Below are 24,045 nucleotides of genomic sequence, written 5' to 3' on the forward strand. Positions count from 1 at the left end.
GGAATATTCCGAGGAAGTGTATCCCTCGGGATATTCCGACGACAACTTCCTCGGAATTTTCCGAGGGACATATCTCTTCGAATATCCCGACGGATACACTTCCTCGGAATATTCCGACGGCAATGGTTTCTCGGAATATTCCGACGGCCGAGGTTCATCGGAATATTCTGATACCTCTTTTCTCTCGGAATGTTTCCGAGGACTGTTCCATCGGAAATATCCGAGGAGATGCCGAGGAACAGTCCTAGGAAATGTTTGTTCGGAATGTCCTCAGAATCTTTAATTCTCGGTATTCCCAAAATTCCGAGGAAATTTTACTTTCCGACGAGAAATTTCCGACGACCATTCTCGTCGGTATGTCCTCGGAATACCGTTATTCTGAGGACATACCGACGATATTTGTCGTCGGAATCCCGGTGTTTTCTTGTAGTGTATTCTCTATATATGGGTACACTCTCCCCACATGATAACCAAATTTAACTGTATATTTTCCATTTTGGTGAAGTGACAACCATCTCTGTCTGTTATATAGTTCAGACTCAAAGGCAAACTTTCTATAATATTTGCATCCTCCGGTTCTGATTTAAAATAAAGAAATCTGATACTAATTTTTGCATCTTTCGGTTCCGATTTAAAATGAAGTGTTTCTACTCCGAATGGTAACCAATGATTGAGCAGTGCAGGACAAGCGGATTAGATATTACCGTACGGTCTATCTGTGGTTTATATAGTAGAAATACATATTGCAGAACAACTGAAATTCCATATAAAATAAGCGGTTCAAAACAAAATCTGAATAGTGACATATATAATGAATAGTGTAACTACGGGATACATATAATATATTTATACTTTACAAACTAAAAAGTCAGTAGTAGGATGTCAAAAAAAAAAGAGTCAGTAGTAGTAATATAATTTTTAAAATATAAATGTTTTTAAAAATATTTTATAAATCTGAAATCCGAACCGGAATTAATCCGAAAATCAAACCGGAACTAAACCGAGAACCGAATAGGTACCTGAATTTACATAATATAGTTTCTATATTTATAAATATTAATTAATTTTTTCAAAAAAATTATCAAATAATTTAAAAATATTATTTATAAGTCAAAATACCTAAAAAATTGAATTACTAAATTACTAGAATATTTTTCAATCAATACAGAGATGCAAAACAACAAGATCGTTAAATAAGATAGTTTAAATGAGAACCGCTACAGTTAGGTTTAGCCATTTAGGTATTTAAATTTATACTAAATTACTAATTAAGTACTAGTATAGTTAATTTTATTTTATTTTTGAAAAATATAGTTAATATTTTAATTTTGTTAATTAAATAGTATACATTTTAACTTCAATTTAGGTATATTGTATGGACAAAATGAATAGCAGTGATTACATATGTGATTTAATATAGTTTTTAAATATAATTTTGAAAGTATTTTTATTTTTTTTTCTTTTCAGATTCAACTGTGGTTTACAATAAAATTTGTCCCGCACCTTCTTCTTTTACAATTTATGATTATTTTATTTATTAAAAAAATGGCAGTAAATGGTGACCTATCTTTCTTCCCGCCATGCGTTACACTTGTCCCGCTTTTAACATCCATAGCCTACATCTGGCTATTATTATACCAGTGAATTACGTGATGCGATTTACAAATCTTGAGTGATAATTTCACACACTAAGCTGCATATACTTTGATGCGATTTACAAATCTTGAGTGATAATTTCACACACTAAGCTGCATATACTTTGATGCGATTTACAAATCTTGAGTGATAATTTCACACACTAAGCTGCATATACTTCAATTATACTTTGATACAAAAAAAAGAAAAAGAAAAAAAAAATTATACTTTGATACTTCGAGTCTCCGATTTTGTAATCAGAGGATTGTATCATTTACTAACAAGTTATTCTGAACCTAATAAAAACTCCTCATTATTATTAAGGAAAGATCCAACGTTGACTTTTTATATAATAATAGACCCGTTACGTCAAGTATGACCCTATTGTTATAAATCACTCCTATCGATCAACTAACCGATTAGACTCAAATAAATCCAATCAATCGTCCAAAGTCTACAAAATGTATTTAAGTCGCCAAAGCTTTCATGGTCCTTGTCAAGCCTTTCTGTTTTACTCGTTATCTACAATCTTCACTTGCGAAACGAGATACCTGAACCCTAAACTCTACTTAAACCCCCTTAATAAGTACCCTATATATACATATATCTTGATCTTTCTCCATTCCTCACTGCATTGGATTCAAAAACTTCTAACTAAACGTTTATTAATCGAAACCCCTTGAAATGGCCGGCTCATTCGAGTTCGTTGTGACAAGAAAAAACCCTGTACTCGTTACTCCAAAGTCTGAAACTCCAAAAGGTCTTTACTACCTCTCGAATCTCGATCAAAACATCGCCGTCACGGTCAAAACGTTTTATTACTTCAAATCAAAGTCAAAAACTAACCAAGATTCCTACAATGTGATCAAGAAATCTCTCTCTGAGGTTATTGTTCATTATTACCCTGTGGCCGGACGGCTGACCATCAGCCCTGAAGGGAAGATCGCCGTGAATTGCACCGGAGAAGGAGCAGTGTTGGTGGAAGCTGAGACTAATTGTGGGATAGAGATGATCAAAGAGGCGATCTCTGAGAATAGAATGGAGATGCTCGAGGAACTTGTTTATGACATTCCTGGTGCCCGGAATATTCTTGAGATTCCACCGGTGGTAGTTCAGGTAAGGTTTCGATCGATCTGATCTCTTGATTAATTATTGCTCCATACGTTGTGAGTTTTGTTAGACGATGTTGTTGGTTCGAGGCATCCACCATCGTATTTACACTGACAAGGACATGTTTAACTATAAGCACCCATCAGACTCAGAGTAGCTAGCTATCATCGTATTTAATATTGACGATCATTTTTTTTTTTAGCCATTTTATAGTATCAATCAATGTTCATATTTATTGTTAGGAATAAGTTTGCCATATGGTATTTAATGGTTTTGTCCAAAGTGTATAATAATGCGATTTGAATATATATGTCGCTTTCGAGAATTCAATTTATTAGATAACATAGTGTAACAGTATGAAAACCAGCTATCAAAATTGTTAAATTACACCCTTTTTGACAAGTGACAACATATATACATGCATCTAGCTATGTTTCTTTTGTTAAAATATCTTAAATAGTAACAAATGATCAGCTGTTTGAACGTTAATTACTACCCATTAATAATTAAGCTAGGACCAGAAAGTGCGAATCAGGGGTAATAATTAACTAAGCAAAGATGAGAATAAATAAGTAGGTTGTTTTGTTTCGTTCCCACCCTAATTTGTTTTGTTTATTATTGATTCTAAAATGTTTGATGAAATAAAAACATGTTAACATATTTTTTCTGTTCCGTTTCATTACTCAGGTGACAAACTTCAAATGTGGTGGTTTCATCCTAGGACTAGGCATGAGCCACAACATGTTCGATGGAGTGGCGGCTGCAGAATTCTTGAACTCGTGGTGCGAGACGGCAAAGGGCCTCCCTTTATCTCTGCAACCTTTCTTGGACCGTACCATTCTCCAACCAAGAAAGCCACCAAAAATCGAGTTCCCACACAACGAGTTTGACGAAATCGAAGACATTTCTTGCACTGGAAGACTCTACGACGAAGAGAAACTCGTCTACAAATCATTTCTCTTCGAACCGCAAAAACTAGAGAAGCTCAAGACTATGACAAATGAGGAAGATAGTAATAGTAACAATAAGGTTACAACATTTCAAGCTTTAACCGGATTTCTTTGGAAATCACGGTGCGAAGCGCTACGATTTAAACAGGACCAACGAGTTAAACTTCTTTTCGCGGCTGATGGACGGTCTAGATTCATCCCTCCTCTCCCAAAAGGATATTGCGGGAACGGGATAGTGTTAACAGGTTTGGTGACGTCATCAGGAGAATTGGTTGGGAACCCTCTTTCTCGTTCGGTTGGTCTAGTTAAGAGTGTGGTTGATTTGGTTACCGACAGTTTCATGAGATCGGCTATTGATTACTTGGAGGTTAACCGGAACAGGCCGAGTATGACAGGAACACTTCTGATTACGTCGTGGTCAAGATTGTCACTACATAAACTGGATTTTGGATGGGGAGAACCCGTTTTCTCTGGACCGGTTGGTTTACCAGGGAGAGAAGTGATCCTGTTTTTACCTGGTCTCGAAGATATGAAGAGTATCAATGTGTTCCTTGGACTTCCTGCCTCTGCTATGAAAGTGTTTGAAGAGCTTATGAAGATTTGAAAAGATTTATATGATAACTTTCACAGCCAACTTATGATTTATCATATGAATTAATTATCTACAATCATGATGCCTATTTATTATTTATACATGTTCTTTATATCAATTTAAATTTTATGTAATTTCAGAAAATGATTGGTCAATATAAGAAATCAATTGTAATGACTAATATAGATGGTATTGTTTTTTCAATCCAACTTTCAGATCATTTTGGATAAGTTTTTAAATTTTTAGATTTATAAATATTCATTCTAACGTTAAAATCAAAAATATATGGATGGTTTGGTTTAAACTTTATTTCCATAAAATAAAATATGCTTTTATTTATTTAAGTATTTTTTTATATTTCGGCTCAGCTAGGTTTGGTTAAAGACCATAAATATGTTTAGACCATATTAATGTATGGTTTCTCTTTCAAATTGATTATTTTTGTTTAGTCTGGATCGGATTGGTTTGATTAATCCCAAATTTTCCTCGATTTATTTTGAGTTGGGAAAATTATATTCAATACAAAGTTAGAGAGATAAAAAATTCGACTTGAGGTTTCAGTTTCCGGATTAGATCCAACCCAAAAGAATTTTGCTATACATCATCAGAGAATGTTTACACAGGAGCCTCTAGTATAGGCAGAGGTTTCTGGTTTACAGAGACTAAACCAAAATTAGTTTTTTGGTTTTAATAAACCAAACCATGACTATCATGACATAGGTTCGGTCAGTGATATATACACTCTTGTTTTTGTTTCTGTATGGATTGCTTGTAATCTGCAAGTCCATAGAGTAAGATGGTAATGTATCAGCTAGAAAGGACTAAAGGAATATAGCAAACAAGCTAAATGATGCGTGGATGGCCCATGGAGATGGATCTCATTAAAACTCACTGCTTTTCTCTTTAAATATGTTCTTTATGCCCCCACTTTCGTGTTTTTAATGGTTTTCAGGACATATGGATTTGGTTATCTTTGTGTGAATATGAGGATATATGCTTCGTTTTCCTTCGCTATTTGTTTGTTCTTTTTTATGAGCCTACTGCACTATATAGTTTCTGTGAAATGGGGATTAGAGCGTAATGGAAGCATAATGGAGAAGCTCTTACAAACTATATAAATCTCCGAAACTCGCACTACATAGAGAAGTGTGGATCAACGGATTGTGAGGGAGAATGCTTTGAATGATATTGGCTTACCTAGTGGATCTCTGTTTGAGTACATTGTATAGTGTAAAAAAATATCCAAGGACAGTGTTTGTTACTCGAAAAAATGATTCTCCAAAGTTTGATATATTTTTTCTTTGAAGAGAATATGATCTGGAGATAGAAGAAGTTGAGAGCAAAGGAAGGCCATAGTGAAGCTATAAGAAATGAGGACTTTGCTGAATTAGCTGACTACTGAGTGTAGAGGTGTAGATGATCATTGGTATATATAACAAAGACCATTGAATGGAAAATATTATCAAATTTGTTAGTTTGAGCTAAATTACTCTTTTTTTTAATAACTGCGAGGATCTCAAAAGTTTTTTTAGGTACAAACGCTAAGTCCACGAAGCCTTGCATCCGGACTAAATTATTCTTTTGTGAGTAACAACATATTAGGATTTGAAAGCTGAGACGCTTGGATCTCGTTTTCTTCCTTTGATATTGTACAATGTTGAGTAAATGTACTTGTGGGAGCAATCATCTAGCACTTATATCATTTGTTAGTATTGAGGCTAGAAAAAATAATACCACAAGATAACGATATATGACAATATTACTTGAAACAATCAGCCAGCAGATAATTTTGATAGTTTTAGTTAAACCTGAAAATAGGAAATATACATATCCCCAATAGGTAATTACATAAAAGTTTTAAAAAGAAGTGGATAATTTAATTCCAGAAAAATATATATAACATTCGAAAATGCATATATTTATCCCGGGAAATTAATCCTCTACTTCGCACACTTGATTAACTCAGAAAAATACGACAGCATAACGGGAACACGTGGTGGTTGGTATATCAAGTTGGGGGTAAAGTCAACATTGCATAGTCGTCAACGAGATTGTTCATGTAGCTGTTGCGGAAGAGGACTGCTTGCCGTTTTTAGCATTTTGTCCATCTTCAATTTCAGCCCTCCGATCATTTCCGCAGGTACACTTGTTCGCTTGACGAACGGCTGTGATTGTCTCAGGGGATGACACTGTGCCTAGCTTCAGCATATCGAGGGTCACCTCCGGTAACTTAGCAGCTTCCACTTCTTTCTCTCCCAAATGCGGCGGCGTTTTACAGTATTTGTAAACCACGTAGAGTATCATTTGAAGTGCACCGAGGGCAAAACCAATCACATTAGGGAACTGCAAAAAAAAAATTTGTTTAGTGGCAATAACATTATAATTATTTAATACACTCACTTTTCCACTTTATAACTTATGAATAAAGTACCTAAAAACAAAGTTATGACAAAAGTAAAGTTTATGGCTAACTTGTGCGGCACCGATAGAAGTTACGTACAAAATATAATTTCTATGTAGCAATGAAGAATGAAGATAAAAGAATCGTTTTACAAAAAAAATGAAGATAAAAGAATTCTAATTTATTTAAAATTTCTTTTGCAAAAGCGAAATTCTTTAATGTTTCTTTCGAATATAAAGCGAGTCTATAATATGTTTTGTAGTTTTTAATCGTAAAGGACAATGTCAAACAAAGGGTTTTGCTTTCTATAATTGTTTATCTTTGGCGAACCGTATCTCTTTTTATCTATGAATCTATGATTAGAACCTCAAAGTCTCAGGTTCATTAGAAACAAAAGCATCCACTTTCATGTAATATACACTATGATTATGATACGTGAAGTCATGATATAATATTGTTAAAACATATATATTCATTTTCTCATAGCCAAAAAAAGGTTTTATTGACTGTTTTCATTTCAGCATATGTGATCTGCTATGGGGAATACGGTGGTCAGTAATTATCTAAACTGAGTATGTGTGTTTCTACGTGTGTCTAGATGGTACATACATAGATATCTATGCAAACATGTATACATTTAATATGTACAAATTAATATATAAATGCATAAATAGAGAAGAATTGGCTTACAGCAACATAGATGTCCTTGAGAGCAAGACCATAAAGGAGCCACACGACAGCACTGATTGTAAGGGTTAAGGATAAGCTAAAGGGCATGTACTCCACACTCCTTGTCTTTATTACCGTCCTCTGTGTTTCAAGTAATAAAATATGTTAATTTTTGAAACTAAATATTAATTAGTCGCTTCTTTTCATATACACTTGATTAGCTCTTTCGAATTGCTTACTATTATGCTTAGGGGAGCAGCGAAAACACAAACAGAGAATCCAACACAAATTCCTCCGATGATCTTGGCACGTGTGGTTCCTTTTGCCAAGAATTGGCATAGAAGGAGAATCAGGCAGAATCCTCCAAAGTTCATAAGAAGTAGCAGCTTCACTGTCAGCATCTGCATCCATTAATTAACAAGTGTTTTAGTTAGCTAATTCGTTTGATCTTGTATACGCATATTCTTATATGAACTGAGGTACCCTGGCTTTCTTGGGGGCGTAGGCAAGGAAGATAGAGATGTAGATGGTTTCTATGAAGCATCCAAAGGAGTTGATGGTGACGAGGAGGAAGACATCTTTCTTCTGTGTTGCGTAGTAAAGCCAAAGTGTTGCACTGAAGAGCGCCACAACGTAAGGAAGAGACTGAAACCCTTCTGTTGTCTTCTTCTTCCAAACCCTATAGAACGTTGGCCTGCATCCATTTCATTTAATCTCAATATTATTAAAGTGGAGAATATCGTTATACGTAGACATATGTAGTAGTAACACGTGAAAATTAGTATTATGTCTTGCTTATCAATATACGTTGAGGTAAGATGTGAAAAGAGCTTACACAGGAGAGAGGAACACGGAGAAGGAGATGACATTCCCTGGATAATATAAAAGAACATAAATGGTATTAAAAATCGATAATCTTTATAGTTAGATTTAAAAAAAAAGAACATGTTGATGAACAATATATACACGAAATGAACAGAAGTGTTAGTATCATACCCATCAAACCAAAGACAAAGGCCCATGTGTTGTGAGTGTCGAAGAGAGACATGGTTTTCTTTAGGTTTAAATAAACTGGTTAGGGTTTTTAGGAGGAAGAAGGAGAGAGCTCTCACTTAGATTTGTAAGTGTTTCTCGTAATGTAAAAGCTGATGGCACGAACATAGCATTTCCAGGACTTCACGTATATATAGAGGGTTAGGGCGAAAGAGAGGAATGGGATTTGTGTGGGAGAGATAGAAAAGTGAAATGTTTGTGTGAACAATAATATTTTGAAGAAAGTATCTTTAGAAGCATTAGTGTCATTGTAGTTGCACTACGAAAAAAAGAATACTATAGACATATAACAATAATTCACACGCTAATCCATTACCAAATTGTATACATGTTGACGTACAAAAACAAATCACTTACCAAACTAAATGCTTTGGATTTTGGCTTAAGAAATAAATAGTACTAATTAGTTACAATACTAATGCTTGTCAATCTCAGTTTAGGCACGTTCTTTGAAAGGATTATGTCTAGATTCTTCCTATGCATCCATATATACACAACATAATTCTGATTGGAAAACCCTAGAATGATAATTACGATTATGAGGTTTTGACCAATTCTCTTGTTTCTTTAATAATATTTTTATACCATATGGTGATTATGCGGTTTTATTTTTTGGTTAATGATTCATTTAGTGTTATTCTATATACGTTTTGCTTACTCTTACGCTTACGTGATTTCGTAGTGTTACTAATTAAAACCACCAAATAGTAATTACAAACAATCAAAATTAACGATTAGATACTTTACAAAAACAATAACCTTAAAAAACAATAACAATTCAGGCAATATATATAAATATATAATATATTTACAAAGTTATAAAGTCTCCACTCCACCACTAGTGTAATCTCGATCATTAAATTATTACGAAAATATGAAAATTGCTTTAGCTATCTTCTTAAAGGGTACACTGAAATTTATAAAAATTAAACCTACGTTACCAAACAAAATTTCCGTGACATTGTATGTCAAAATATCATGCCGTTTTCACTTTTAGCTCTTTTCAATCCTGATATTCATGTTTCTTTATATAACAAATAATAAGTAGCCGTTTCAATAACAGTATTATACTATTATTCGTTTGTCCGTACCAATGAAATAAATAACATTTTTCCTTTAATTAAGAAAGGAAAAATCATTCAGTGTTTACTATTTTTTCAAGTAAAATTTAAATTAAACATCCGAATTGAAAGCCCAAATCAGAGGGAAAAAATTTACATAAATGAAACAAAGCAATTTCTAAATCTAGCATTACTCACTGAATTATACTCCCTCCGTTTCATAACAAGTATCTTTGAAAAAAAAAATTTGTTGCAAAATAAGTGTCGTTTTAGCATTTCAATACATAATTTATTAACTTTATTTTCCACTTTATTTTTCTATTAGTTGAAATATGGTTAGATGTATAGATAATGATGTTTTTATATAAAAAATATGCAAAATTAATTGTTTCGTAATCTGTGTGCACAAACCTAAAGTGACATTTAATATGAAACAGAGAGAGTATGAAACATATATAATTTAAAAGTTGAGAAATAGGGGAAAAACTAAAAAAACCTATCTCCAATAAACAAGAAACCTTGAAAATCTGAAGCCAGCTCATTTTGTAGAAATAATGCTTTTAAAAATCGGGTCGAAAACCAAATTCAATTTTTTTACTTATAGTTTAATATAGTACGACTGGGTTCTACCTAATTTTATTGAATTTAAACATAGAATAAATACAATTTATTATTTATTATCTAGTCAATTTTATCAAATTTAGTTGAGTTTAATTATTAAAATTTTCCATAGAAATGATTATGAAATAAAATTTAAATAATATCAAATAAAACAAATATAAAATTCATGCCTAAACATGAAATGTCTACAGTTGTGAAATATAAATATTAAAAATAAATAAAATAAAAATATTAAAAATGCTATATAGCAGTTTATTATTTTTTAGAAACTTATTATAATAGTTCAAAATCATTTAAGAAGAAAAATAATTAATAAAACTTAATTTATGGATTATAAATAAATTCAATTTTATTCGACCCATATATCTATCTATCTCAACCCAGATATATTCATAGTGTATGGCTTAACATGGTTTGCTCACCAGAGACTAGTTCAGTTTGGTTTTTAAAACATTGTGTAGAAGACTGTATAATAAAATCAACTCCGAGAAACCAAGCGAGGACGGCCCAGTGGTCTTGAGGGAGCTTTGGCCCCAATACGGATCCGGGTTCGAATCCCGCTGGCCACCGTCAATTAAAATGGGGTGAAAAAGGCGGTCCTCCAGGATGCCTTCGGCGGAGGTGTACTAAGGCGCTAATTGGGTTCCCTCCGGGATGTCCGGATTACCTGGATTATTAAAAAAAACAAAAAAAATCAACTCCGAGCAATTGACTTAAAATTTGGTAAATGATTGAATATTTGTGGACTCTGTATTGCCAAAATTAGAGTTTCTAATTCGACATGAAGAAGATATATACTTCACAAGTAGCAGTTTAGCGCTCGGCACCATTTCAAAGTCTTGTATCGTGCGTACAAATTTACCGTAGTAACATGAATAGCTTTATGTATCTTTTGAGTATTTGGAACTTGAATCACAATCTTTTTGTAATTAGAACAAATAATTATAGCATTTAAAAATCCCCTTTTAATTATTTATTTTCCTATTCTCATACGGCTAATCAAATATTTTGTCGGGAAACAAAAATAAAAGTTTTCTCAAAAAAAAAACAAAAATGAAAGTAAAATCGTTTTCAGGCCTCTCGAGGCGTATGGACGTCACACGCGCATTGGAAGCTCTGTTAGCGTTACAAGTGGCGAGCTTTAGTCACAGACTCAGTGGCAATTATACGTACTAACGTTTTCGTTTTTTTGCCCAGTAGACGTATCCACATTTGATTTGTAATACTAGTATCGCGTGTACTACAAGAATGTTTTTATGGGTTTTGACCATTGTATAAATCTTATTTAGAGTTTATCACTATTTCCGTTTCATTTTAGATGTCATTTATACTTGGACATAGAAATTAAGAAAACATTTAATTTTATGTATTTACTAAATAAAAATAGCATTACCAATACACCGAATTACATTTTAACCAATAAAAAATATATTATAATATAAAATCAATAAATTTTGCATTAAAATTAAAAATGACATTTTTTTGAAACGAAAATTTTACTCTACAACGACAACTAAATTGAAACGGATGGACTATATGTTTCTTAGTATCTTCGCAGATTTACGTACGTTTTTAGCAACTTTAGAGATTTTCAAGCAATTTGAAATGCCGAACTCTACATATGTTAGAATTTTAAAAATGGATAATAGATTTTCCAAATATGGATAAAGCTCATATTTTGATACAAATATATAATTGAGTTAGTTCTCCAATGCTTCCGATTTGAATTCGATTCATGAGCTTGATCAAAAATTATGTGCGTTTTACTGAATAGTGATCTTCTTGTGTAGTGTCGAGCGATACCACATGGGTGTCAAACGACACCCCTTCCAAAGAAGCAAACTGAAGACTTAATTCAAGTTTCTAGAATTGTAACTTTATCCCAAAATTTCTTATATTTGTACAAGTCCCTAGACGTATTTTACCATATTTGTAATGATGCTAAGCCATTCTTGACTACTAATTAAGCTTTGTTTTAGTTTTGTAAAAAAAGAAAAGCACACTCCTTTAGAATTTTTTTTGGAAATTCTCTTTATGAAATCTATTCAGAATATATCTTATTCTTGTTTGATTATATCTGAGTAAATCACTTGTTAAATTTAGAGATTTCTAGGGCGTAATGTCAAATTGATGTTGATAGATTGTGCGGGCTAGTCATAGAATTCTATACCATGATTGTGTATTAGTACTAGTTTCTAGAGTAATTAACTAGAATTTAGAAGCATAGGGTAATTATGACACAAGAGTATAATCAGTTATCTAAACTTAATTTTGTTAGACTAGATACTTATTTGCAATAAGAGTTGGTCTAGGACATTAGTTGAACATATTCGAATCTTATCTAATGTTTGTCTGAATCATTGAATTTGCAACAAGAGTTGGTTTCTAATAAAATTAGGCACCAGATAGTTTTTTGCAGAGGGAGCTGGGTAACTTACTATTGAAATTCAACTTCTATAATCAAGTATTAAAAACCTTTGGCACCTATTGATTGCAGTCTTGAATCATTTCTTTGATTTCCCTAGATTGATCGTTTTTTCCAATCGTTTACAACCTCATCTTAGTTTCTTGTTATTTAATGTTTTTTTTTCGACCTTATTAATCTGAAATTCAAGTACATTTTAAAGTCTTGAAATATAAAGTTTTTTTTGGATTCGGTTTTAAATGATATAGTGAACATTTTATTTGAAATAGTAACTTAAAATTGAATTTGAGTATATCACATATATATATTCATATATATATATATATATATGGATATATGAATTTTTATATGTAAAAATGATGTAAAAAAAATAGTAGTCCCATAATTGGTTACGTTTCCAAATTCCAACCTCCTCCACCATCTAAGCACCACTTGGAAAGTTCATACAACTTGAGCCTTTGCTTTAAACAAAGGTCATACACCACATTTCCTTTAAGCTCCTTTTATAATCAAAGATAATTCAGGGCGATATATTTTTTAAAAAAAAATTAATTCAGGGCGATATTTAGAATTTTAATATTTGTGATGATAGATACTACATTGGTTAGATGTAGAAGTGGACTAGTCCTCATCTAATAATATCTTTCAGATTTTCCCAGCCACGTCTATATTACAACAAAAATTACACGAAAATACCGATGGTAAAAAGAAAACTCCATTACAACAAATAGAAAATAGTTAGTTTCAGAAGAAAAAAAATAGAAAATAGTCAAAAGATGCCCAGTTTTGGGAAGAATATGAATAAAAAGGAAATATGTTATAAGATAGTGTTATTTGTTTTTGAGCAAGTTCATAAAATAAAAATATAAATTTTATTTCAAAATTTTCCAATTATGTATTTCTTTTCTTTTTTTTTCAAAATGATGCATTTTCGTGTGTTTCATACATAACCTCGATATAGCCACGAAATACGTAGCAATATTTTTTCTTAGTTTAACATTTCAAAAGTATCACACGTAGGAACGATTTTTCCGTGACTATACATACCATGGCTATATTGAAATTTTCTAATAGTGTAGTTTGCTCTTAGCTTAACATTTCAATATCATACGTAGCATTAATTTTTTGTTGTTTACTCTTAGCACTAACTAATTAATGACTAGTTTTTTTGGTAAAAACTTATAAGTACATTACAGAAAAAAAGCCTTCGAGCTTACACCCCACACGCTCACCCAATTTTTTTTCCAAAATCTTAATCGCCATTTAGACGATCTCCAATGGTATACTATATTTTTTCTTCTAAAATAAAGTAACTCTATAATAGAGTTGGATGTTGCTCCAATGGTACTCTATTTTAGAGTGAAAAATAGGGTGATGAACAAAAAATTAAAAAATTACTCTATACATATAGTAAAAATAGATTTACATTATTATAGAGTAGAAAATAAAGTACCATTTGAGCACTTTTACTTTAAACTCTTTTTTATAGGGGAAAATAGAGTGGGGTTGGAGATGCCCAAGGATGGAGACAAAACGGTCTCTGGCATCCCCGTCGTTGCTCGTCGAGTCTTCATCCTCTCGGACAATGCACATCAAGACGGAATAATCTCAATCCGGTGTCCCCTGGAGGTATATTTCTCTCCCCTGTCCAAACTGGTTGGGTTGGTGTGCAACCCTTCGTGAACTCCGCCGCTCTGGTAACTCTTGGAGAGTATGGCATCCGCTCCTTATTAGAGGACGACGAGGAATCGCTGAAAACCGCGCTGTCAGTTATCAGGGCTGGAGTTTCTTCTCCAATGGAAGAGATGATCTCGGTGTCGGAGGATCTTCTATTGGGATGGCGGTTCCTGACCTTCATTTTCTCTCCGGTCTGGGATCTTCTTCTTCCCCGCCATAAGGGTGGAGAAGTACGCCATGTCTCGGACTTGCGAGGCAGTGGATCTGCTACAGATTGTGGCGGCTAGGGTTAAGGAATTGACACTTTTGATTAGAAGTTGACGCGTGGTAGCCAGAGCCGGCCCTATAAGGAAGCTGATGAAGCTACTGCTTCCGGCGGCCACAGATTATAAAAAATATCGGCCTTATTTGGACAGAAAGTTCTTATTAGCACTAGTGGTTTGGGTGTTGGTTACAAGGGTAAAGCCTCGAGTGTTCGATTCCCTCCAAGAAAATAGGCCACATTTTTAATTTTTGCTTCTAGCCACATATTTTCTAGGACCGGCTGTTGCAGAACACCTCTGTGGGTGACATCTCTGACGGCGACTGGTGGTGACTCTTGTGCTGGTATTGGACTCCTTGGCCTCAAGTTACTCCGGTCGTGGGATTTAGAGTTCAATCGGAGGCGGAAACGTAGCTTCCCTGTCTTCTTCCCATCACCTTTAAACCTCTTTGCTCTAATCTACTAGTCAGAATAAGTTGATGTTGTTAGATCTTAAGATGCTTTCGTATTGTAACCTAGCCAGGTTGTTTCTCTTAATTTTTACCGGCGTTTGTACTGTTTTCTTACGTTTCAATTTTTGAAAGATTTAATATATAATTGTATTTAAAAAAAAACTTATAAGTACTACTTTACAAATTTGATTTCAAGAAATTTATTGAAGATATATTTGTAAAGACTAGTTTACAAATATATCTTTAACAAATTTCTTGAAATAAAATAAATTACATAAAATAGTATGGATGATTCTAAAATTAATAATTTAAAATATTTGAGCATTTTAGAAGTACCATAAAATTAAAAAGCTATAATAGTTTTGTAGATTTATTATATTAAATTATAATATTTATTGAAAGCTAATATATTTTTTAAAATCTAAAATATTTTCAATTGTTATTACATTCAATTTTAACTTAAATTAGACATTTCGTAAATTCTAACAGAAGAAAATTGATATAAAAGATACAAAAGGAATTTTTCACACAAGATATTTCCAGCTCGTTATAATAGTTGATTTTTTAAAGGTTTTCTACGATATCATGTCCTTTTATCACTTTTCCTCTAACAGATACAGAAGAATTCGAATGGCAAAAGCCCTTTCTCATAAAAAAAAAAAAAAAATCTAATGGAAAATATACTATCTCCGTTTCTAAATAAGTGTCACAATGACATTTTTCACACCGATTAAGAAAGTTGTTGAAATATATGTAAGTTATTATTAATTACACCTCTCTGACCAATAGTATTTAAGATAAATAAAATTATTTATAAAATCAATGCAGTTTGCAATTAATTTTCAGCTGAAAGTAAGTATAATTTGCATTAAAATTGTAAAGTGACAATTTTTTTATGTAACAAGAAAAAAAATGTTAGAATGACACTTATTATGAAACAGAGGAGTATCAACCAAAGAAAACAATACTCTCTCCGTTCACGAAAGTAAGATTTTCTAAAGTATGCATGCTTATTAAGAACTTATTAACAAATGTTTATAATTTAATTTATTTTTTACTTTATTATACGTATACACTTTGTAATAACTTTCCACCAATGAAATTTAATCAATTCAAATATTCTCAATTAATGTTTCTCAAAAGTATAAAAAAGTACCTTAATAATATAGAAAATCTATCTTTATGAAACAAGTAAAAAATCTAAAAAATCTTACTTTTAGGAACATAGAGGAAGTATAAATTAAGATAAAAGGAAAAGAAGAAGAGATCGGAGGCACAACAATAAAGTGTGGCTCTTTATTTTGTAAAAATAAAGTTTGGCTCTTCTATTATACGTAGTTGCTCTTAGCCTCTCCATCCAAAATCACTGTCTCCATATTGTTTTCCTCTTTGGTAGATATCTTCTAATAATACTTTTTTTTTTGTTTTATCAACCAACTTGCATCGCATGAAGATAGATATGACTGGTTTCTCCGATATCACTCGAAAACATAGCTTTTGTGGTTGTTACCGGTTGTCGGTGTTTTGCAACAATCATAGAAAACGATTTAAATCGTTACAAACCGCTCTGCACCTCTAAATTGTTTAAAAGACGGTTGCGGAAGGTAAAATAATTATTTTTTAAACTATAAAAATATAAAATTAAAATATTCAGTTAAAATTTTGATTTTAAAATAATAGAAATACTAATATATACATTTATATATATTATATTTAATTTATATTAAACAACTTTAAACAATAAAATTTTCTATAATCTTTTAAAAATTTAATAGTATAATTTTATAAATATAATTTTTATATTTAATATAATAATATGAGTTTAAATATTTTTATAATTATATAAAATGTAAATATTGTTAATTTATTATTTAATCACTACTGCGTTTAGTAGTTAAACATTCATAAGTATCTCGTAAGCGCACTCTTAATAATGTTTAAAGCCGCAACCATCCGCATCCGATTCTCGATTTTAGTTTAATTTTTTCGGATAAGCATAACTTTTTTTTTTGGAGTCTCTATTAAGTTTGTTTGGAGTCAAATATAAGCATAACTTGTCCCGATGTTGTCTGTGTTTATAAAATTAATAGGTAAAAGTATTTGGCGTTTCAAATCTGAATCGATATTTTCGGTTTCTAAAACCGATTCTTGATTTTAGTTTAATTTTTTCGGATGGGATATCAGTTTCTTTTAACAAATCCTGCAGTATATTGTTTTGATATATTACTTTCGAGTTACTACATATACAGAAGGAGTCGAACACTTGGCCTCGTGTAAATGGAATAGAAAAGTAGACATTGACCCAACGTAAATCATGCAATTCTTATCACAACATCATATAATGGAAAGACTCGCGACTCGCAAGAAGCAGTGAAATTCCATTAAACTTATTATGACCATGCCATGATTGATTGTTTACTCCAAACTTTTCGTGAGGTTCGTGTACGTTCATTTCGTGCAAATTTGTGTCCAAGATAACGAAAATGAAAAGGTCAATAAATACACATGAAGATATCGATCACGTCGGCTTTATCTTGGGATCTTATAAAAAGAAAAAGATTAAAAGATATTGGAGACGACGATATGATATGATTGGCCGGATTTATTTGCCACTTAGTAAATCGTACATTTATTTTTTATTTTTTAAAAAATTTATTTATCTCGACTTTCTTCTTTTCATGCCGCCTCTAACCTTATATATAAGGTCGTATAAAAATATTTAATTGATTTCATATCTAGGATTTCGAAATATGACTACCCAGTCAAAATGACAGACATTTTGTTTGTTTAATATCCAATTATTTTACTATGTTACTTTAAATTGGAAGCTGAATGAATGAAAGTTCTACATATAAATAGCTAATAAACTAATGGTTCAAAATACATCTATCTATTGTCAATTGATTTGAGTTAAAATCTTATGGTAAACTAAACTGAACATGATATTACTGTATTAGAATCACTTGATATTAGGTTACCTCGTGGATGTTATTTATTGCCAACACTTTAGATGTAGATCTTTGACCGTGAGGAAAATCTTAATGAGTTAAAATTCTCATATTGTAAATTGAAAATAAAATAAAATAATAAACTATTGCTATCGGTTTTGGGTTAAAACCTCATCACAAACTCGAATTTAACTTAATACAACAGTTATTTGGTGTTAGATCATCATCTTGTAGATGTTATTTCCATAATTATTTATGAAAATTTTGATAGGATAGCGTTTTTTGTTTATTTTCATAAAAATAGCTTTAAGAAAATGACTAAATTTTTTTTATTAAAAGTTAAATATACACTTATACCCTACGGTTAACTAATCTAGACTTATGCTTTAGAGTTAAGTTTTTGGATTTTGAGGGTAGAGTTTCGAATTTTAAAAAATAAAAATTAAAAATTTTAAAATAAAAAGACTGGTCACTTTCTTTTTTTGAAGACTATTTTGGTGACAAAAACTTTAAAATAGTTATTTGAGAGAATTGTCAATTATTTATGCTAAGTGTGAAGTGATATTAATATATGAAATGAAAGATTTACATCGTAATTGAAAAATAAATAAAGTATTATGTAGAAAGTTAGAATTAAATTATTCATTGTTGAATGGTTTTAAATTTAACTATATGATAAACTCAAATTAATTGAACTTGACAAAATGTTAATGAACTTTTTTCCTCCTTTACCACATATAAATTAATTAGGGAAAATTATTTTTTAGGCCAAAAAATGATAACTATGTCCTATTAAGCTAATCTCATATATTTTATGTCCTATTAGTCTAATATTTTCAAAATGGCAATATTGCCCTTAATTTCAATTTAAAATTCAAAATTACGATTAATAAAACAATTTTTAAATGTTAAAATATAATTTTTAACTAAAATAATTTAAAGAAATATTTAGAATCCCAAAAAAAAAACCTAAAGTTCAAAGTTTTTTTTTCCCAAAGGGATCGATCGATCCCGTAAGCAACCGTTCGATCAGAACCGGTCGATCCAGATATCCAGAACAACGAAAATATGCGGAGCATATGAGGCCAGTCGATCGCAGAAGCTTGATCCCACTTCGTTCGATCAGTCGTATCTTCGGGATCAATCGATCACGTGCTCAGATAAGTCTTCCAAATTGATTTTCTGGTTTTCTTCGGTTAAATCTGGTTTGATTCCCACTTGATTTGAACCGAACAAACACGAACTGAACTCTTAAAACTTGATTTCTAATCAATCAAACCCATTTTTCTCTTCTCCTTGAAGAACAAAGGGGAGAAGAAGATGGCGTGAGAAGAAGTTTCCAGATCGATGTTTTATTTTTTAAATTTAAAAATCATGTTTGTAAATCACGACTTTTTTTTAAATCGATTTAATAAATATAAAGAAACTGAAAATTTCCAAATATTCTCTTTCCATATTTTTGGAACTGATTATCCTTATCTGTAAAATATGTATTCTACTATACGTAGAACACATTAAACATGTTTGAATTCGATTTCTACTAGTTTTAAATTTATAGTAATGTGTAGATTCCAAATTCTACAGGTTTTAGATTTATAGTAATGTGTAGATTCCGGATTCTACAAATTTTAGAACGATAGCTTAAGCGCAGAATGTGTTTTCTAAATATTTTTAGATTATTTTTATTTACGTAAATCACATATTCTAAACATATTAGATTCAATGAAAAAAGTGAATTACATTTTCTACTTGTAGAATATCAATTCTACTTTTTGTAGAACAAAATATGAAATTATGATTTAAACAATTATAGAACTGGAAAAAAATACCAATAAGTTGATATATGTATTGGATTAGTACTTACTATTTTTTGAATTATTTTTTTGTTTATAAAACTATTTATTTGATATATTTTAGAAAATACTAAAAGTTATCAGAGAAAAAATGGTACAATAAAAAATTAGCCTAATAGAACATAGTTATTATTATTTTTTGCTTAAAAACAATTTTTCCAATTAATTAACCGTTAACTTTTACCCCCCGAAAAAAAATAACCATTAACTTCCCTAACTTTTACTAAATCACTTTTTTATAACGGCGTAGACCAGTGGCATGACTGTTGACTGTTGTCCGTACATAAGGAAACTATTATTAAACTCCAACAGAACTGAACATGGCGTTGAACGAATTCGCACTTATTTAAGTTTTTGATTTTTTTTACGATTATGGTTTCTTATGTTTCGGAACTTTCTATTATTTTTAAGTAAAATTATTATTATTGGAAATTATTTTAAATAGTTATATATTTTATTTGAAAATACATTTTGATTTTCTTATGCGTTTTTACATACTCTTTATCAATAGACAATAAGTAATCTTTTCTTTCTACCTCACAAAAATTGGTTGATTCAATTTGCAGAATCCAAATCGATTACAATCATATGTGATATAAAACCGACGGACAAAAAACAAAACTCATGACTTATTTGCTACTCGCTACTGTTTAGTACTGTAAGTATTACCAGATCTTGACTCGCACGATCGTGCGGGGTTTTTCTAATACATAAATATTTTAGGTTATGTAATAAAATATAATAATAAATTAATATAATTTGGTGTTATATGTTATCTAATTTTATAATAATATTCGTGTGGCGTATAATATTAGTACTATAAAATTTATAATTTTTGTTTTTTTGTAACAAAATGTGATTTTAAAACATTACTATGTAACAATATTGATTTACATAGTTTTGTTTTATTTCTAAATTTGAAATATATGTAGAAATTAAATTTAGTTGAACATACATAATAGAGAACTTGGTATATAGTGATTAATTAAGCCAATTTAATATAGTTGTTGAAATAATAAACCAAATTGGTTTTTAACTCAGGAGAATACACAGACGTTAATAACAGTAGACTAAAGTCTGTACGATATGAATATAAATCAAATGTTTCATCTACGAAGGAACGTGTAAACTAATTGTATTACATGGTAAAAGCATATAAATGTATGATTTCTAAATGGTATAGATTAAAAAGAAAATCACATATGAAATAAGTCATAATTTATGTGCTAAATAGATAAGATATTTTTATTTTTAAATTAGAAATAGAAATGAATATTTTTTTAAAACAATTTTTAAAGATATTTCTTAAATTTAATTTTGAAAATTAAATCAATTTAAATTTTTTATTATCATTAAAATATTATTAAAAGTATTTCATATAATTATTAAATTTTTTTACAATAAAAACTAAACTAAAATTTATTTTCTAACTATACTTTGTGATAATTATAATTTTAATTAACTAATTTTGAATATATATTTTTAAAAGATTGTAAAAGATATTTGAAAGATTTTGTTAGACATTTCTTTAAGATATTTATTAGTATTTTAAATAAAAATAAAAATATTAAAATATCTTATAACTAAGTTATGTAATATTTAATAAATTTTCTATGGATGGTCCAAATAAAAAATCACACATAAAAAAGACATGATTTCTATTTTAATAGTATAAATTTGTCCGAGACTCTGAAGTATAATTTTAGAAAAAAGTATACTAGCCAAACTAAAATAAATTTGTTTGGAGATTCTCATGAATTATCATTATAGGGATAAGACTTCGCATATAGCGTACCAACTTGATATTTTTCTTATATTATTTGCATGATATACTAATTATTGAATGCTTTATTAGCCTTTATATGAGTGAACATTCCACTGTTCTTGAAAGAAAACAAGATAATATCGCAACTTTGTTTTCTTCTTTCCATTCATTTTTTTAAATATTTCTAATCTCTTTTTAGTTTATTTTCTCCTTTTTCTTGTTGTGCATTAGAAGAAGAATGCATATGATTTTTATTTAGTCTTTCCCAAGTTTTGACATAACTGGTAATTCTTTTTTTAATATTTTAGCAAAAAAAAAAAAAAAAAAGTTTTGACATAACACTTGGCAACTTAGGTCGTTTGAATATATACATTTCTATTCTTTCCTATTTTCAGACCTTTTATTTTTTGAATACTAACCTTGAGTGATGATAAATATATTTCTTACAATATAATTGAGTAGGAGAATATATAACTTTTATAGTTTTAAACTTTTAATCCTCATAATAAAAATGATGGACAACATATATATATATATATATATTTCACACAGTTTATCTTGATTTTTATGCATTATCCAGATATCATATTGTCTTAAATTTGAAAACTCTTTCTAGAGAAAAAATCATATTTCGTTTAATTAATGGTTAGGAAATTTTATTGATCATATGTATTAAATAAAATAAAAACACACTCGTCATCCATCAAGGGAAAACGTTTAAAAGATTTATTGTCTTGTGTACAGTTGGCCGGCAGCTTTGGTGCACCAGTTTTTGTCCCTCTTTCCCCATATAATTGTTATTATTAGCATTTTATTATGTTTATCTCCTAAATTTTATAAAATCATACTGTTTATTATGTTTATCTCCTAAGTATTATAAAATCAAGAGTGTACTTCCTGATAGCCTTATGAATCTACGATACCTTTGTAGGTGTATGGACAAACAAACAAAAAAGTTATCTACTCGTACACTAATCTTTATTTAATATCCAAGGACAAAAACGTTGCAGAAGTTCGGGTTTCGAACGTTTAAGTTGGTTACATGATTAACTTATCTATGTTTTTAGATCCTTATCGCTTTGTTTGGACTCGAAATTAAAATGTATGATAGTAATTAATCCATTAAAACTTAGAGAAATTTCGTATATGTCGCTTATAGTCCACAATTACTAATGTTTTTTTTTTTTTTTTTATAAACAGGAGGTTCAATGGCGATCCGTAATCCGCATGTGGTTTCCGTTTGCCCGAAGACCCGTAATCCGCACGTGGTTTCCGATTGCCAACCATCTAATCCCCCTGACCCGAAACCAGCCGGCACTAATACCCATTACCCAAGAACCCAGCACCAACGCCGCGTTAACTTTAAATTTGGGGAGGGCGTAAAGGATTCTGTGGCCACAGGAGGTATTCGAACTCGGTCCACAATTACTAATGTATTATTTTATATACGTATTTACATGAGTTAATACTTCAGAGTCTGATAAAGTATCCGTTAAAATGCAATTTACTATATGATTTCCTTTTTGCTGGTTGTTGGTTGTTGCTCATTTATCATACTAAAAACGACTTCACATTGTATTTATTTGAAAGATTAAATTCACTTTTTCTAAAGGAGGGTCTCTTTTCGGTGTGAAAATAACATATATATCCCAATTCCTAGGGGGGCTTACTTGGCAACTAGAGATGAAATATCGATCTTTTCTTTGTTCTTGTGTTTCACTTTATCATTTAAGTAAAGTTAATTTTCACAAAAACTATTTATAAAAGAAATGATGAATGTGCGCTTCGTTTTCATGTTTTAGGATCAGTTCTTTGTATTTGGTATTGATAGTTGACTCCAGAGGTGTTTAATCGGCTATGTTTGTTGTGGGGGGCTTCTAGTTCTGGAGACTGCATATCTGCTGGTTTTTGGCTAAAATCTTAGTATTGTCATCAATTTAGAAAAATGCCCTCTGATAAAACTAAAAACAAATTATAACAAAAATAATTTGTAAAACTTAAATTGACCAAAACAAATTTTATCAAAGAGATAAACGATATTTGAACCCAGAGATAATTAACTAAATTTAAAGTTTAGATTTTGAAAGGGGGGTAGGTTTAGGGTTTACGGGTTACGGTTTAGAATTTCATATTTAGAGTATAAAATATAAAATAAATATTTTCAGAAAAAAGTCTGGAATATTTATGAAATAAAAAAAATATTTTTAATATTTATTTATATATACATATAATAAGCATACAATAATAATTTATCTCGAAACTTATATGGTCATTTTATTCATCGTGTTTTTTTTGTCATAAAAACATTTTAAAGTTTTTTCGACAGATTTGTCTTTTCGTTTATAATAATTTTTGGTTTCTCATAAATTGAAAGAAAATAAAACATATGATAAAAGATGATGAAAATTCAGGTGGAACATCAAAATATCTATATGGATTTTGAAAAGAGTCATACAAACTGCAAAAATATGAGAATTAGTTATGAATGGTTCTTAAATGTTAAAGTTACGTCTACATTTTCAGTATTTGCTATTTTACTTTCTCTAATAGGTGAGAATACATATTATATAT

General features: G+C 30.5%; 2 protein-coding genes across 2 annotated transcripts; one reads left to right on the forward strand and one right to left on the reverse strand.

The window, feature by feature from the left end:
• The first annotated feature begins 2,114 nt into the window (after positions 1-2,114).
• On the forward strand, positions 2,115-4,367 carry LOC106311966 (omega-hydroxypalmitate O-feruloyl transferase-like). The gene is made up of 2 exons (XM_013749326.1): positions 2,115-2,751; positions 3,433-4,367. Exons 1-2 carry the CDS (start codon positions 2,320-2,322, stop codon positions 4,297-4,299), a joined length of 1,299 nt encoding a protein of 432 aa, XP_013604780.1. The 5' UTR covers positions 2,115-2,319; the 3' UTR covers positions 4,300-4,367.
• A 1,694-nt stretch (positions 4,368-6,061) lies between these two features.
• Positions 6,062-8,532, reverse strand: LOC106311967 (bidirectional sugar transporter SWEET11). Its single transcript, XM_013749327.1, has 6 exons — positions 8,354-8,532; positions 8,193-8,229; positions 7,841-8,051; positions 7,597-7,758; positions 7,379-7,498; positions 6,062-6,630 (listed from the first exon to the last, which is right to left on the reverse strand). Exons 1-6 carry the CDS (start codon positions 8,403-8,405, stop codon positions 6,343-6,345), a joined length of 870 nt encoding a protein of 289 aa, XP_013604781.1. The 5' UTR covers positions 8,406-8,532; the 3' UTR covers positions 6,062-6,342.
• Between the last annotated feature and the right edge of the window lie 15,513 nt (positions 8,533-24,045).

This window comes from Brassica oleracea, chromosome C8, assembly GCF_000695525.1.
Source record: "Brassica oleracea var. oleracea cultivar TO1000 chromosome C8, BOL, whole genome shotgun sequence".
Lineage (NCBI taxonomy): Eukaryota > Viridiplantae > Streptophyta > Magnoliopsida > Brassicales > Brassicaceae > Brassica > Brassica oleracea.